General features: G+C 28.1%; 3 protein-coding genes across 4 annotated transcripts; 1 reads left to right on the top strand and 2 right to left on the bottom strand.

Annotated features, from left to right (window-relative positions):
- LOC113550153 (endoplasmin homolog) lies at positions 1-5,227 on the bottom strand. The gene is made up of 9 exons (XM_026951837.1): positions 5,013-5,227; positions 4,803-4,904; positions 3,948-4,108; positions 3,770-3,886; positions 3,068-3,399; positions 2,267-2,986; positions 1,781-2,186; positions 651-921; positions 1-527 (listed from the first exon to the last, which is right to left on the bottom strand). Exons 1-9 carry the CDS (start codon positions 5,071-5,073, stop codon positions 346-348), a joined length of 2,352 nt encoding a protein of 783 aa, XP_026807638.1. The 5' UTR covers positions 5,074-5,227; the 3' UTR covers positions 1-345.
- Positions 5,228-5,410: 183 nt separating this feature from the next.
- LOC113550155 (protein FMC1 homolog) lies at positions 5,411-6,098 on the top strand. Its single transcript, XM_026951840.1, has one exon. The coding sequence runs from the start codon at positions 5,700-5,702 to the stop codon at positions 6,024-6,026; it is 327 nt and encodes a 108-aa protein (XP_026807641.1). The 5' UTR covers positions 5,411-5,699; the 3' UTR covers positions 6,027-6,098.
- A 1,332-nt stretch (positions 6,099-7,430) lies between these two features.
- Positions 7,431-13,194, bottom strand: LOC113550154 (heterogeneous nuclear ribonucleoprotein H). Of its 2 annotated transcripts, XM_026951838.1 has the most exons (8): positions 12,895-13,194; positions 12,406-12,650; positions 10,833-10,991; positions 9,892-10,035; positions 9,117-9,255; positions 8,453-8,846; positions 8,262-8,381; positions 7,852-8,190 (listed from the first exon to the last, which is right to left on the bottom strand). In XM_026951838.1, the coding sequence occupies exons 2-8, from the start codon at positions 12,629-12,631 to the stop codon at positions 7,852-7,854; spliced, it is 1,521 nt and encodes a 506-aa protein (XP_026807639.1). In that variant the 5' UTR covers positions 12,632-12,650; positions 12,895-13,194. The 2 variants fall into 2 exon arrangements, with proteins under 2 accessions (XP_026807640.1, XP_026807639.1); XM_026951839.1 differs by lacking the exon at positions 12,895-13,194 and having other exon boundaries at positions 7,431-8,190; positions 12,406-12,631.
- Positions 13,195-17,701: the final 4,507 nt, after the last annotated feature.

Here is a 17,701-nt window from a genome sequence, read left to right as displayed (position 1 = left end):
GACAATTTCCAAAACAATTTTGTATTACAATTTCATATGAAAAAATTAATCTAATAAATCAAACAAATAAATATATTTATAATTAATAATTTGTACAATACATTTTATGTAGTATAGTGAATAAATCACTAAAAAAGATATTATCCAGATATTTTAAAATGTTACAAAATATAATATGTGGTTTAATATTTCATAGGAAAAAATTCATATAAAATTTAAAGTGCTACTGGTAAATTTATGATAATAAATACATTACTTATTTGAATAATATGCAGAAATGTCGCAAATCAGACTTATAATTAGATAAACTGATACAGCTCATCTTAAAAATATATTTTTTAACACTTATAATTCATCATGTTCTTTATCTTCCTCTTCTTCTTCTACTTGTTGGTCAGCAACAGATTCCTCATCATCGTAACTTACTTTTTCATCTAATGGAATGCCTAATGATTGTCTCATTAGAGCTTCAACACTTTCAGCAAAATCTGCAGATTCTTGGAGCATGAATCCTGACCGTAATGTTGCTAAATAATAAAAATGAATATTTAATTTTTTTTTTTAAAAAAAAGAAAAATTAATATTTTTGGTAAATTAAAATAGTTTTAAAAGTATTTTAATTAACAAATACACAGAAAATATTAAATCACCTGTTCTAAACAACATAACTGCTATATCTTTTGCTTTTTGATCATCAGGATCATCTTTTACTCTTCGTAACAAATCCTTAATAAGAGGATGGCGAGGATTTATTTCAAGAGATTTACGTTGCTTCAAATAAAATTCTCTTTGAGGATCATCAGCTTTTTGGTGAGCATTAGATAAAGCTAATCTTTCCATATTACCAGTCCAACCAAACATTCCAGCAACAAGAGCACAAGGAGATTCAGCCAAACGATCTGATACAACTGCTTTTGAAATCTAAACAATACACAACTAATATTAATATTACCCAATACAATAGATATAGTAAAAACTCTGAATAGCAGACACACTTAGTCACCAAAATGTTATTAGCTATTTAAAGGTGTCCACTCTATTGAGAGTCAATTTTTGAAACTCATAAAAGTAAATATTTATAGAAATACATATGCACTATGTAAAATTTAATTATAATGTTTTAACAATTGACAAATTAGTCAAATAAAATATTAACAATTATTAATATTAACATTTAAAATATAATATAATATCAATATAACACTAAAGCCCGTTTCACATAGGCGCATCATATCATACGCGACGTATTGTACATTGGTTAAATACACATGCGCCATTCCGATGATGACGCATTTACCTTGCCAGTATGGCGCGTATGAATTCAATCAATGTAAACTAAAAATACCGTGTGTGATACGTGTCCATGTGAAACAGGCGTAAGATTCTTTTTAAAGAAATCAAAAGATAAAAAAAGGTTGGCAAATATCTAATGGACCATTGTAATAGATATGTTCAATTTAAATTCATTGTTCTTAAAAAGAAAATATTTAGAAAATTATTTCATAAGTTTGAAATGTTAAAACATAAATATTTTGTGAAAATTTTAAATATCTTTTATAATACTAGAAAGAAAACCAAAAGAAAATCAATTTTGTGTAAAAATTCCTTTTAATCCTGATATTTTTTTAAAAAAATCTGCTATTAGGAGGTTTTTACATTGAAAAATAATGAAAATATTACCATGCCCAATAAATTGTAGGCTATTGGTATATAACATACTATATATTATAATATTATGTACATTAGGGGAGGTTTCACTGTATATTAAATCTAAACTTACTTGATCTTTAAGCGCATTTTCTCCAAACCATTTTGTAAGTGGTTCAAACTGAACTTTCAATTCTTCAGCTTTTTCTTTATTTTCAGTAAGAGACACACCTTCTTTAGCCACATTTTGGAACTTTTTACCCTCAAATTCTGGGATAGCAGATAATGTGTATTCATCTACAGCTTCAACTAGGTACAGAACTTCATATCCTTTACGAATAATTCCCTCGACAAAAGGAGAACGTTCAAGTTCTGCTTTACTAGAACCAGCAATGTAATAAATATGTTCTTGTTTTTCACTCATACGTGTTACGTAATCTGCTAATGATGTAGGAGTTTCTTCAACAGATGATTGGAATCGCAACAATTTAGCAAGACGGGCTCTATTAGATGGATCTTCGATAATGCCCAATTTGATGCTATATAATTAAAGAAAATTAGAATTGTTCTTTCTATATAATTCTATAATTTCATCAACATAATAAAACTGTTTACTTACTTTGTAGAATATTCAGCCCAGAATTTCTTGTATGATTCAGCATCTAACTTTTTAAGCATATCTAAAGCTTTACGAATAAGTTTTTTTTTGATGATTTTAAGTAACTTATGTTGTTGTAAAACTTCACGTGACACATTCAATGGTAAATCATCTGAATCTACAATTCCTTGAAGAAAACTTAAATACTTTGGCAATAAATCGGTAAATTCATCTGTTATAAATACTCTTCTGACATACAGCTTAATGTTGTCCGTTACTGTACCATATTTGTTAAAGGTATCTGATGGTTGTGCGGATGGAACATAAAGCAAAGATTTAAATGATACTTCACCTTCAGCATTAAAATGTGTATAACTCAATGGATCTTTTGTATCTTTAGTTAGCGCTTTATAAAATTCATTATATTCATTTAATTCTACATCGTCAGGTTTTCGTGTCCATATAGGTTTATGGTTATTAAGGATTTCCCAATCCCAAACAGTCTTATCTACTTTTTTTGTTTTTGGTGTTTCTTCTTTAGCATCTTCAACTGCTGCATCATCTTCTTCAGATTTCTCTTCATTGTCTGGTTGCTCGTCTTCTTCAATTGGTTCTTCTACAGTTTCAGTTTTGCTTGACCATAAATAGATAGGAAAGTTGATAAATTGAGAGTATTTCTTGACTAAATTTTTTAGAGTATTTATATCTAAATTATCAATGGCTTCTTCTTTCAGTTGTAAACTAAAAAAATACAAATTTCATCAATAGAATCTTTATTATTAGTAATACATATTATCTAAATTAGTATTCATTTTAACAAACCTAATTTGTGTCCCTCTCTTAAGTGTTGGTCCTCTAGGGTCTTCAACAATAGAAAAGCTGTTGGCATCTGATTCCCATATATATTGTTTATCGTCGTTGTGCTTGGTAGTAACCAAAACTTTGTCAGCAACAAGAAAAGCAGAATAAAATCCAACACCAAATTGTCCAATCATGTCATTCATATTCTTATCTTGACCATCTCCAGAGTTCAAGTTACTTAAAAACTCAGCAGTACCAGATTTAGCTATAGTGCCAAGATTTTTTACTAGATCTTCACGAGTCATACCAATTCCTGTATCAGTTATATGCAACATCCCGGACTCTTTGTTCACCTAATTTATAATTCAATTATTAAAAACAAATTGTTGTAAACTAATATTTAATGATCTTTAAGGAAATATTAAATGTATTTACTTTTCAATTTATTAGAAATAAATAAAAATGAATAATAACAAAAACAATTTTAATTTAATTTCATATGATATACCAGTAAATCAGGGATTGTAACTTCTTCAGAACTAGAAACTCAATTAGACAAAAAAAACTGTAGTTATAGACTATATTATTAAAAATTATTATGTTTAGAAATATTTAGAGCATTTACTATTTTTAAAAGTGTACAAAAAGAAAATTATTGTCTTTAATCCATTCTTAAAAAGCTTAACTCTTTAAGTTATATTAAAAATAATCATTATACATTACCTTAATTCTGATAGAAAGTTCATTAGTTGCATCCAAAAGATTACTATTAGACAATGCCAATAATCTTATTTTATCTAAAGCATCTGAAGCATTTGAAATAAGTTCTCTTAAATAAATCTAAAAACAACAATTAAATATAATTTTATATTTATCAAACAAAAATAAAAATAATAATTACTTCTTTATTTCTATATAATGAGTTAATAATAAGTTTCATCATTCGATTAACTTCAGCTTGGAAAGTAAATTTCTCTGCTTGTTCTTTCAGCTCTCGTAACTGTGCAGCATTTAAACCATCTAATTTGATTCGTTCTTCTGCAACTATAGCTGCCTTATCATCTGTAATAATATTTTATAATAATAGATTATTTAAGACTATTTGGATTATTTTTTTTTTTACAAAATGCTTTATCAAGCATCTGTTATAGAGTTGAACAATTATTATTATAGTATCTAATAATATATTTTTTTAAATTAACTAAGTATTTATTTGTTAAATATTATATACATATTAACTATCAATCACAATTTAAAAGATGCACACAATTTTAAAACTATATCTACCTACTTACATAGCAGATAAGAAATATCAGCTATTTAACTATAAGATTTCATCATAATTAAATTAACAATATTTATTTTTAATTTCACTAACTAATGAAACACTTAAAAATTGAATAGATATTAAAAAATAGTATTTAAATTTTTATTATAACTAAAAAAAATTTTTAATCTGTATTAAAATATTATAGTACAATAGGTAATTGTATCGACATTTTTTTTTTTTACTAGGCTGAGCGGCATGAGGAAGGGGAGCGTCGATTAACATTACTTCCAGATATTATTTATATTTATAGTAACTTTTAATTTTAAACGGCTTAGTTAGATTAGGTTAATCTATCCAAACATTTTATTTAATTAATATCAAGTTACAAAACAATTACTTTTATAGGTAAATTATACGTTCATAATATTGCACATTAACCTATACTAATTTGGCAAACCTTTTCACTAAGTTTCTAATAAATTTTACCAGTAACTGCGCCATCTTTGCTGACTCCTTCAACGGTTGCATCGACTGTAAACGTTTTTAATATTTCTCCTTCACCTTCTAAGTCTTCAGCTACACATCGCTCTAAATTAAATAAAACAAAACCTTTATGAACTATCAAAAGTAAATCGTCTAAAACGAAACAGTTATTATATTATTCCGACAAAGGATAAACGTCCGAATCGAACTTACCAGTTATGGGCGAAAACACCAGGGATAAAACCACAAGTATAAGATACTTCGGTTTCAACATGTTGACGTGACTTTGGGTCAACGTGTAGAAACGAAAACCGATGGGTCACACAAACACCACGAAGTATCTAAAAACTGTTGTCGAATGTCGGTGAATTATAGAGAATCGAGTGCACCAGCCACCAGTGACTAGAAAAAACTACCGTAATACAGAGACGTATCGCAGACTTATAACTTATAAATCTTAACGCAGACCAATAGGAACACTACACGAACACGGGACCAACCAATCGGGTGCCATTATGTGGCTTTTCTTTAGGAAAAAACGATGTGAAGTTAGTGACGTCATTTTAATCTATGCGTCACGCTTCTCGGGAGACCCATAGGTTTAAAAATCAGTTCTTAGCATGCCGGACGCCGGTGCTCAGTTGTAGGCTGAGATAATAGAAATGATAAAAAAAAAATTAACAATTTACAATAACAAATAACTATTAACTAAGATATCCTAAAACAACATCTTAATAATTATCTAATATCTGAGTTCGTGCTTCGTTATTTCGTAATCATAACACAAGACGTCTCGACCATCGATATTACGAATGTTTATTTAGTTTTCTGTTTTTATGAAAATTCGGATCTATAACCTTACTGTGTGTTTATGAGACAACCCTCACCAAACGCGTTAGAATGTTTGGAAAAACGTCACTTGCCCTTCTACGATCGCTGACCCGCGAATTCCGATACGTCACATCCGATAGTAAGTTGCTCGACCGACCTTTAATGCGGTTAATACTGTCCGAATATCGGTCAAATCAAATCACCTCGGCACAGTACTGCCGTGGTCCCGACGAGATGCTGTGGGTCGCTGACACATATTTGCAGTACATACGATCGCAGCGTATATGCCGCGAGCTCAACGACAAGCATCAGAGACGAGAAAAAACCGTTCAAGAAACGGCGGATATGATTGGTTTTAGACTACCATCGTCAACAACGAACGACAAAGATAATTAAAATTTAACATTTTTTTGTCTGTATGTATATAGTTTTTTGTGATGATCATTAAAGTGTTAGGAGAAGTCTGTAGTTTTTTTTTTACTTTAACACTGGTCTTTGGTACCTGACATTTCTAGAGTATCTCTATGTATATAATATGTGTATAAATAAATACTTGATAAAACCTAGATCCAGGAGTGGATACCTCAAGTTGGTCTCGTTTTTAATTTTTAGGTTTTTTAGTCAGCGGCTGCGTCCGCACCGCAGTATTATTGACAAATTATATTGAATAGAATGAGTGCGTTCATGGTCCACAGCTAAAATAGGTTTCATATTAAACAATATTAAAAAAAATAAAGGTAAGATGTCTACATTAAAAATATATCGGGGGAAAATGTAATACACCGAAAACAGTCCCGGGAGAATTGTCCGCGATTAATTTTATACACACCACTAAGGTATATATATACATTTTTTGAAATCATAAAATAGTAATCCGTTTGGATTGTTGTTTAACATAATAACAAGAGAACATAAAGGATATTGGGAAGAAAAATGTATACATCGAAGACAATATAAATCATTTTAAAATAAAAAAACCTTTTTAATAATTAATATGCTCACCTGCTCACCAAAACTTAATAGCGTGAGCTAAAATAGAAAAATAACAAAATATTTTGTGGTATAAGACAGTAAAATTCATCTCGTGGTACACCCTGGGTAACTCTAGGAGCACGAATTAAAATTTATCTTAATATTTGACTAATAATAAATAAATAAAATACATTTTGAGACGGATTCCAGCATTCGGCCTACACCAAAAATATCAACTTTTTTTCGTAAGACGCTCTTGAGGAACACCGTCTGGGAGCTTGTTTTATTTATTAATTAATGCCCGTTAGGACAATTTTATAAAGGTAAATATACAGAAGAAACATACATAATATTATTATTATATTTACAATACAGTTATAATATAGTTGTTTACAAAATAATAAAAATTGGACTAAGCAGTATTGGTACTTTTTTCGATAGAACTATCCTACAAATGGTTTAAAAACTGGTTTTAATTTAATTTCATATCGTCTGTTCTGCACATCTACAGTGGTGGCGTAAAAAGGTATCTGGACATTTACTGCCTACCATGATGTAGATAACCTTCGGGATAACCATTTTCTTTACCGTTGGCTTTTATCACGATTTAAGACAGTATCTTATCTTACTATCTTAAATCATCATCATATATTTTTAATCACATCTTCAATTAATGGCGTTTTATGAATTATTTTTAACGAGACACTTAAAAAATGTAATCATTTATTTTTCAGAAGCTTTATTACAAATACTAATATTAATCAATATAAAATTGTTTCCTTAATGTATACATTAAAAAATAGGTGTTATGCAAAACACGAGTTGCAATGTATTAAATAAAAAAAGGTTCTTTATTAACATTAAAATGTTGTTTCTTAACGATTTCCATTCCAAATACTTAAATTTTTGAATTCCACATTATAAAATTACCTTATATTAGAATAGGAAATTCATGTTACAACATAATAATTATGCCCTATAATGTCGTGACAAATTAAGCGTGTTCTCATATTCTTCAAAATTAATTATATTACAAAATCATACTATGTGAATACACCATAAATTAGGTAGTCAAAATTAAATAACACTTTAATGGTAAAACTAACATAAGTTAGTACTTAGATTTAAAGAACATAATCATAATTATATTATTAGTTAAAGAAATAAAAAAAAAATATCAATCTGCTGCAAACACATGATAATACTTTAAAAGTCAAACAATTTAATTTATTTATATTTATAATCAATTTTAAAAGGGATTAAATTTGGGACCAGGTCCTGACATATTTCTTGGTCCAGAAGGTCTTGGATATCCACCTCCACCCATATTATTTGAAAAAAATGAGTTAGGACCAGAGTTGTCATTACGTCGAGAAAATGAGTTGTTTCCAAAAGAATTTCCACCACCACCACCACTGCTGTTGCCACCAAATGAATTGTTTCCAAATCCTCCAAAGTTTCCACCATTGCCTGAATTTGGTGGTCCCATATCATCCATACTAAAGTTATTACCACCAGACCCTGGACCACCTCCTACTGGTCCATCCATAAATAGTTCAATGTATCTGTGTTGCATGTATGTCTTATCCTATAAATTTAAAATACATAAATATTATTTAAAAATTATAATACTGATTATGATTACTAAGATAATTTTACTTTTGACATAGCTCTCATAGCATCTTCTTTGTTACCAAATTCAACATTTGCTTCTCCAGATGGTCGATTATTGTTATTGAAAAGAATACGTATATCGACAGGTTCCAATGGTTCAAAAAACTAATTTGAAATATTTATCAAAATTGATACAAAAAATATATACTTTGTAAATAAAATATAAATATACTAACTGTAGCAATATCATCTTCATTTGCTTTAAAAGGCAATCCTCTCATATGTACAACATATAATGGTCTACTTGGTGGAGCATTCCAGTTATTGCTATTCCATCCTCCTCCGCCACCTCCGCTATTGCCACCCATCATTCCTTGACCACCACCACCTCCTCTTGGTCCACCCATACTTCTACCACTACTCCATGGATCACCATTATCATAACCATTATTTCCAAACGACTTCATATTACGCCCAGTCCTCATAGGCATATCAAAGTACCGTCCACTACCACCACTGCCACCACTACTAGCAAAACGATCCATACGGTCATATGGAGTTTGTCTAGGTCTTCTTTGCAGAGCTTGATTGCGTATTTCTGCTAAACTACTCCGGAATATCTCAATATATCTAGAGAATCATAAAAAAAATGAGTAATTTATAAAATATTATGATTTAAAATCTTAATACAATTAAGACACCTAAGAGTAACTTAAATAAAAATAATTGTTTACTATAGTAGAAATAATTAAGATTTAATTTAATAATAAAAAATAAAAAACAAACCACAAATAAGGAGGAGCGAAGGATTACCCTCCCGGCCTCCCTTTGTTTAACTACATGTGATCATATTACCCGCCAATTTTTCACCGGGATAATTAATAAAGGAAGACACCCCACCTGTGTCCTATTTTCTCCTTGTGTTTCTGCAGAGCTTTCTCTGCATTCTCTCTGTCTACAAATTGTACAAAAGCTTCCCCCGTACTCCGCCCCGTGAAGTCGGTTGCTATGGTTATACCGTCTGATGTCATCTCCAACCCTGTTGCCCACAATACAACCAATCATAGATAACCCAATCATTAGCACAACCAAAAACACAAAAAGTTAAATTAACAAAAGGTAAATATTATTAAATTTGAACATTTTAAAAATTTGAAGACAAGGCAATTCATTAAGATCATTTTAACTGTTATTAATTTAAACTTGTGATATTTAAAAACTAAAATAGTTTATACCTACTCTTATTTTTTTTTTTTTTCTGAATTTGCGTTATGGTATAATGTTACTAAACACTACTTTTAAAATCCAGCCAATACAACTTAATTTTTAATAATAATCCATTAATGTTAAATTATGGACAAATAGGCAACTAGTTACCATTATTTTATGTGTAGAGGAGCATAGTAAATTGGTTAAATTTTAACATACAAAAAAAAAATTATTTGGTTTAACACTCAAATGTTTATTTTAAATAAATTATAAGCTTTACCTAGTAAAATTACAGTTAGAAATAAAATAAAAACTGTTAAACAAATATCACAAAACTAATTTAAAATATAAATCTTATTGAATTACCAAGACAAAGCAAATTTATAAGTAACCCATAAATTAGCAAGAGAAATAAAAAAATAAAATTCATTCAATTCATGTTATAAAATTAAATATAGAAATATACCTTGGAAAAATTGTACAATATCATCCTTAGTAGACCCAAAGGGAAGACCTCTTAAACGAACACAATTATCATCTAGTACACTGTCAAGTGTTGAACCGGTTTTTTTAATAACCCATTCCATTTCTGAACGTTTTGATCGAAATACTAAAAAATAAAAATATACACATTGTTAAGTTTTAAAATACACATTTATAATTCACTATCAAAATGTATATGCTACTGATTGTAGACTATGGTATATTATAAGCGGAGTAACAAAGTTATTTGCTTTATACAACTCTAAGCAAAGCAAGAATTAACTGGTTTTTTTAGTGCATTACAGTTTTGAAGAAAATATTTTTTTCTTTAATTTCAACTAAATTTTAGGTATTAAATTTAATCTTGTTAGTACTATGTGGAAAGAAAAATCCAAGTCATTGTCTAGTTATTGAGAAAAATTGACAAGAAACACAAGATAATGTACTTTTTCATATAAGAGTAACCTCAAGCTGCATTGGACCTGATTAATACATACTGAATGACAGCCTCTCTCAGGAGTTTTCTCATTATTTTAACAATTCCTTAGCTTGCATTTTGCTAAGATTATCACAGAAAATAATTAATGGTCATAGCTGATATAAAAAAAATAAAATAAACGAATACTAATAACTAAAACCAATTTAATCTAAAGGTGTGGTATGAGTGACAAAAATTGGTCATTGCTTAAGATTACTTTTATATAAGTATAAAAGTATACCATTTTTTTAATATATAATTCAGAAAGGTTATTTATGAGTTATTAATTTATGAATTAAAATGTTTTTTGCACAAAGAAACCTTTCACAATTTTCAATTGAGTGTTCTACTGTTTAATTTGATATAATTTAGGAATAAGCCAGATTTACAATATCGATTAGTAAAACTTATTACTAAAATATTATTAAATATAATTCTAGTTAAACCTTCAATGTAACGATTGCCCATATGCTCTCTATCTTTCTTAAGAGCAGCCTTAAGATCTTCTTCAGATTCCATTTCAACATAAGCTTCACCACTAGGTCTTCCTTCTCTAGCCATAGTCAAATGTACTCCAGCAGCACCATCTTTAACCTTTGCTTCACCTATATTATGTATAAAATTGATTAAGACATTTAATTTATTTTAAATATGAAATTATTACATAATTTAATTACCAACTTCTTAATTTGTCATTTAACTTAAATCAACTTAAATATTAAAAAATTAAGGTATAAAAATATAAATTGAGTGACTTATAATAAACATTAAAAAAATACTTATTTACAGAACAAATCTAATTGATTTAAAATTAAACATATTATAATATTAAATATCACTAAAAACTAATATTTAAAAAAGTATCAAATCAAAAAGTATGTACTAAGCAAATTTGATTTTATGGTGGTTTTTTGAAATAAAGCCTTATTGGTAAAAAGTATTTTCAACAATTATATTATTTTTAGTTTATAATTAATAGGTAATATATTTTATCAATAATAATAAACTCTCAATTATCTATAGAACAGTGCAACACAGCAATCACGAATAAGTGAATTCAGTAGGTATACAAATTCTTAGGATAGAAAGCAAAAACTTCTATAAAAATTTTCATTTTATGATTTCAATACCTCTAATTAGGACAGGGTTTTTTTTTTATCAGGATACAGTTTTCTAGGCTATGTTTAGAAACTTTAGAACTGCTATAACTTATAGAAAATTAATGTGTTGAACTGTTGTTATGTCTAGTATATACCGGGCAGCATGGACCATATAATATTAACATTACTAAGGTATATATTTGTATTATATGCATACATATTTAGGTGTGCTCTTAGCCATTAGTGGGCCTCAGAGATTTTTATTACAAGACTGGTGATCCGCACAACCAGGGCCCTTGTACTAAATGTTGGTTTGGGCCCTTTATAAAACTATATAAATTACAAATAATAGCCCCCCTCCTCCTTGTGGGAGCCCTGCGGACAACTAAAAAGGTTGAGAACTGCTAAATTATTTTAAAATCAACACCACTATATTAAATATATCTACCACTTCCAAAAATAAAAAAAATACCAAGTATTATTTATTAAATAAAATATTTTAATAAACTATGTTAGTATGCAATGAAGAAAATATTTAACAATATGTATAATAGATACATAATTATTGTTTCTTATAACATAAAAAACATAACTAGGTACATTATATAATTCAGTATTAATGTGTTGGGGAATAAAAAAAAATTAACTTAAATATGAACAATATATACTGTAATTGTTATAAGAGTACACCAGTTTGCACAAAGTTTTGTACATTGCTGGTACTCTACAATGAAATTGTGAATAGTCAGAAATTATCACTATCAATGTCTATACTAACACTGTTGTCAATCTTCACTGTACAGAAACTATGTCAGTTATCAATATTTAAGATAGATATGCAAATTTAACAGCCTTTTGTCTGCTGTTTGATATATTCTTATTAGAGTAAGGTAACTATTAACGTTTTCTCTTAACATACCCAAAATGCTTAAAAATTTGATTATATCATCAGCCGTAGCCGACCATGGTAGGCCGCGCATCTTCACAACAAATCCTTCATTAGACTGACAATCATCTTCATCAGTTTGTTCATTAGATCTTTTTTGGTCATCATTCATTTGTGGTTGCGATGATGGTTGTTGCTGCTGCTGTTGTTGCTGTTGTGGTTGTTGTTGCTGTGATGGTTGTTGCTGCTGTTGATTCATTGTATCTATATAATGATAACTAGAAAAATAAATAGAAATTAAAACTTATGATTCAAGATTTTCAAGATATTGGTGTGTATCAATTAAAAATCTAGAATACAAAAAAATACATATTCAATGTATTAACGAAATTCACCAATCCATATCGGACTAAAATTTTTATAGAAGTCGATATGTATCAAATTTTTTCTTTTGAAATATTTGTAAGTTATTAAAACCAACCAAATACAAAACTTATAATTTAAATAATTAAATTTTCATACCTTTTTTGTTAATATTACTGTTGCTATTATAATATCTAATATTTTATATATTTTGATTTGGATTGAAACTAAAAAATTATATTAATCATATTTAATATTATCGTATCTGAAAGAAATATGAGTAACAATTCAAAAACAAAAAACGGCTCATGAAAATACACAGAAACTGTAGTCTGTTAACGAAATTAGACTTCTCAATCTCGAAAACAGTAATATTACATATCATGTAGAATTTACACAAATCCATAAAATGATCAATTGCATTTGGCAAATAATGAAATGAATTAAATAAAGAGTGATCAAACATGTACAAATTTTAGACAAAATGGCTGTCTCGAGCGTTTGTTTATAGCCAATACATATTATTTTTTCTTCCATGATTATTGTTTTATATCCATGATTAACCGCAAACTGAAATTTATATATTTAGATAATATATTCATTTTAAGTTTTTTTGTTGTTTGATTTCAATATTTTGTAATGTATTATAAATTCAGTTTCCTAATTATATTAACTAGATTCATAAAAGCACAAGCATAAAATAATTAAAAATATCGATTAATAAAGACCTAACCTCTTTATATTTGCAAACTCATCTTGACCTCACGGAAAATTGGTATAATAAATAGAAAATTAAAGTGAATCAAAGTAAATTAGTACACACTACTTTCACACTTAGATAATCTCCTTGTCTAATTGTATTTATTTATTGCATCCCCATATACCTTCCTCGCTCACAGTAAAATACCTTGACCAATGGTTAAATTGATCTCAACATTTAAGCGATAAAAGATTATCCCTATAAAATTGGTTACCTATACTTGTGGTGCCCAGATATAAAAATTTTAAAAAAGTACATTTTTTTGGTAAAAATACAATTTGAAAATTTGAATAAATAAAAACAAAACTTTGTTAATATGTAGGAAATATATTAACAGATAAATTATTAAATTAACTATGCTACCAACCAATTAGATTGCATTCGCTCGAACCATAAAATATAAATCAATACCAAATCATAAAAATCATTAAAATGTATTAGCCCATAATATTTTCAAAAAAGAAATTACAATTTTATGTACTTAAGACTTAACACTATTTTTAAGAACACTAGGACATGCACCAGAAAAGAATACTGCAGCCTGCAGTTCTACGAAAAATAGTACGTCTGGTCACCATACCTATACTGCCATACAGGCTATACTTAAACATTTAATTGGTAACAACGGCACCCCTATTAATATCAAACTCTTCGTTTTACGTCTTTGTGGACATACGGACTCCATTAATGAGGAAATGCTAAAAAGTCCAGATACAGATTATAAAATACAAGATTTCCAAATTATGACCTAGTAAATGCTCCTCTATTATATATATCAAACCATATTTTACACGTAGATTGTAACTTAACAACAATTCATGATAAACCTAAATGTTTCTATAAAAAATTTTATAACCGTCTATCTTCTCTTTCAAATCCTCTCATCCAGGGCTTAAAATACATCTGATTTCAGGGGACACACTTATTAATTAAACTGTTACCCTTGGGCTTTAAAAGATTTTTATAACAAAAAAAAATCTGCGAAGGTTGTAATTCCCAAAATTCCCGCTCCTATTTTATGAACCACTTACCTCACACATTAATATTACCTATTTATATGATACTGGTACGTACTAAAAATACATAAATAAATACAAGTATGTATATAAGTTTAAAATATTTTTAATTGTGATGAAATTTCTAAATATTTAGTGTTACTAATTTCTACAATCAAAACTAAAAACACGTTATAAAACTTGGGATCCAAATTTGTCATTCAGGGGACACACTTTGATTTTGATTTTGAAGACACATAAAGTGTGTCAGGGGTGAGGAGACACAGCTACTTTTTATTAGGGAATTTAAAAAAAAACGAAATTTTATAAATAAATATACATTTAAATAAATAAATAATAATAAAAACAAATTATGTAGATATCATATCGAATGGTATACGACACACAAAAAACGTTAAATGCAGTTAACTTTAAAATTTCAAATAGGTATTAATTAAGTATAAATATATTATAAAATGTCAATTATTATTTGTTAATTATTAAATTTCCGTAAAGTATCGCGTATTTACGTCGTACGATCAAGACGTACCTAACTGACATCTAATGTTTTACAAAATATAGTAGAACCTAAAGTTTAGATTCATAATCTTATCATACTCAATAAGTAATAACTAATAGGTGTCTGTCCTCTATATTATTATTAGTATCGTTGTGGCTTCGCTCATCAAAACTACGTAAGTACCTAGGTATAAAATACGATTACATTTTTAACAATAAAATTTGTTTTATCGCAACCCATATGTATCATTGTAATAGGTATACAAGTATAACTTTAGGCTAATGACCTGTGATGTTGAAGCCTTACTTCTAATAATATATATATAGAACTTACATATTAAAAAAAAGTAATATAAAAGTAAAGTTTATTTCAACAAGCGTGCTTTCGAATTTCTTTATGTAATTTAAAAATAATTTTATTTATGACGACAATTATTTTAATGACTTTTAACCAAAATAAATGTTCTTCACTTAATCGTTTTTTTTCGTGTCGTTTTTTACCGATTATCTTATTAGGCCCTGCTCTCATAAAGAATTTTAAACTTATCATATTTAATTTCCTCCATTTTAACTGAAACGTAAATAATGCAGAGATTTATTGCATTGAAAAAAAAATGAAATAAAAACATTCAAGACATAAATCAAATTAAGTGTCATATCAATGGGTGGTTTCTTTCTTCAAATTTATGTAATTCTTGTCCTATTTTTTGTTAACTAATATTTATATACCTACTCGTTATGTCTATAATATAGTCATATAGATAATATATTATATATTTTCTTCTAAATATTGCATGAATTTATATTGTAATTTGTCCTACTTGTCCTAGTTTTAATTTTAGATGTTTGTCCAGACTTCGGATGGTAACTTATGGAGAATTACATTTTGTTAGAAAATATTAAATAATTAGTTGGAATGTAAAACTTCAGAAAATATTTTTTCTTTAGTTTATTACTGTGGGTATTTATTTAGACATATTTTTTGTCTGAAAAGTAAGTATATCACAAGATCTTTTCTACATCGTGCTCCATATATGCAGTAAACTATAGACATAATATAATAGATTCAAGATTGACATACATTTTGTCATATACCTAATACTATTATAGTATAGTATTATATTATGTCTATGCCATGGTCTTGTATACAAGACAGAGGCGGATCCAGACCAAGATAACAAGGGGGGGGCCATTTTTAAAGGGCTCACATTAATTTTGATAAAGTATTTATTTAGGTACATACATATGTTACTTTCCACAGTCTCGTACAGAACAAAAAAAATATTTTTTATAGTAGATGATAGTAATAAAAAAATATATATCACTATAATTTTGTTACCCTTGAAGTATAATTACGTCAAAAACTTAAATCAGGGACTTAAACTATTTTTTTTTTGAGAGAATGGGGAGGAAGCGATCGCCCTAATTGCCCCCCTCTGGATCCGCCACTGATACAAGACGGTCTAGGCAAGTAGTAATAACTACTCTATATCACAGTCTTAGAAGATATCTTCTATACGGAAGTGTTGAAGGGCCAACCTTATATTTTTTTTATCTCATTATTATAGATTATCACAACTCATTATTATCAATTAAAACTCGTAATTATCATATAACGCAACTCAACATTATGCGTTGACACAAGTCGTTATTATGCATTATCACGACTCATTATTATGAATTAGAAATTAGAATTCGTATAATAGAACAATTTTGGAAATAGGGTTTGTGAGCTCTTTTAAATTTTTGATTTTTTGTAATGGGATACATCTATTACATGCTCTGATATTCTACAATAAAATATAAATACATGTAGGTACTACGATGTAAGCTTTACTGTTTAAATACTTAATTAGAAGAGGATATTAAACAAACCCCGAGTCGAAAACCAGCTAGGCCTAAAAAGTAAAAATATAGTATAGAATAATTAATAATAATGAAGGAATTGCACATCGTAAATTGGGGAATGACCCAGAACTGAGTGCTTAACACCCCCAACTTATTTTGAACTAAAAATATTTTTTAAAGTGTAATTTTGCGTTTATAAGAACGAGTTTAATAAGTTTGTATTGGTAATGCACTAACGCCATGGATGTACATACATACTATATATATATTAGATATTTGGGTTTGTAATGTTAGTACAATATATATAATATAAAATAATATACATACACACACATATATATATATGCTATCTATTTATAAAATTATAACGCATTTGGATTTTGGAAACGGGGCTTAAACATCATAAGCTATTGCCTATCGACTTGTCAATATTTAATTTATAATTTTTTTTCACAATTTGGTTTTACTAATTAAATGTTAAGTAGATATATCCCACAACAAAATTTGGTCAACAAAAAAGCTCTTTTAGTAGTGATGTTTTACAATGTTTTAGAAACTTCATATAAAAGTTTAAAAGCATAGATTATGATATTAAAAATATGACTGGGCCATTACAAATTAATTCAAGATGCAAAACCATACCAAACTCATCAGCAACACGTGAAAGATCATTTTCGACAATGCGTCGCATTAAGATTATACAGTTTGGTTACGCACCACGTATCATGTATAGTCACGATTTAAGATGGTTATCTAAAATAACTATCTTAAATCGTGAGTATGATGTAGAGTAGATTTACTAATCTTTCGTTTTTATACATATGAAGAATTAACCAATGGGTGA

The sequence above is a fragment of the Rhopalosiphum maidis genome, chromosome 1 (assembly GCF_003676215.2).
Source record: "Rhopalosiphum maidis isolate BTI-1 chromosome 1, ASM367621v3, whole genome shotgun sequence".
NCBI classification, from domain to species: domain Eukaryota; kingdom Metazoa; phylum Arthropoda; class Insecta; order Hemiptera; family Aphididae; genus Rhopalosiphum; species Rhopalosiphum maidis.
The sequence above is the reverse complement of the archived record's forward strand: the minus strand, read 5'-3'. Positions and strand labels throughout refer to the sequence as shown.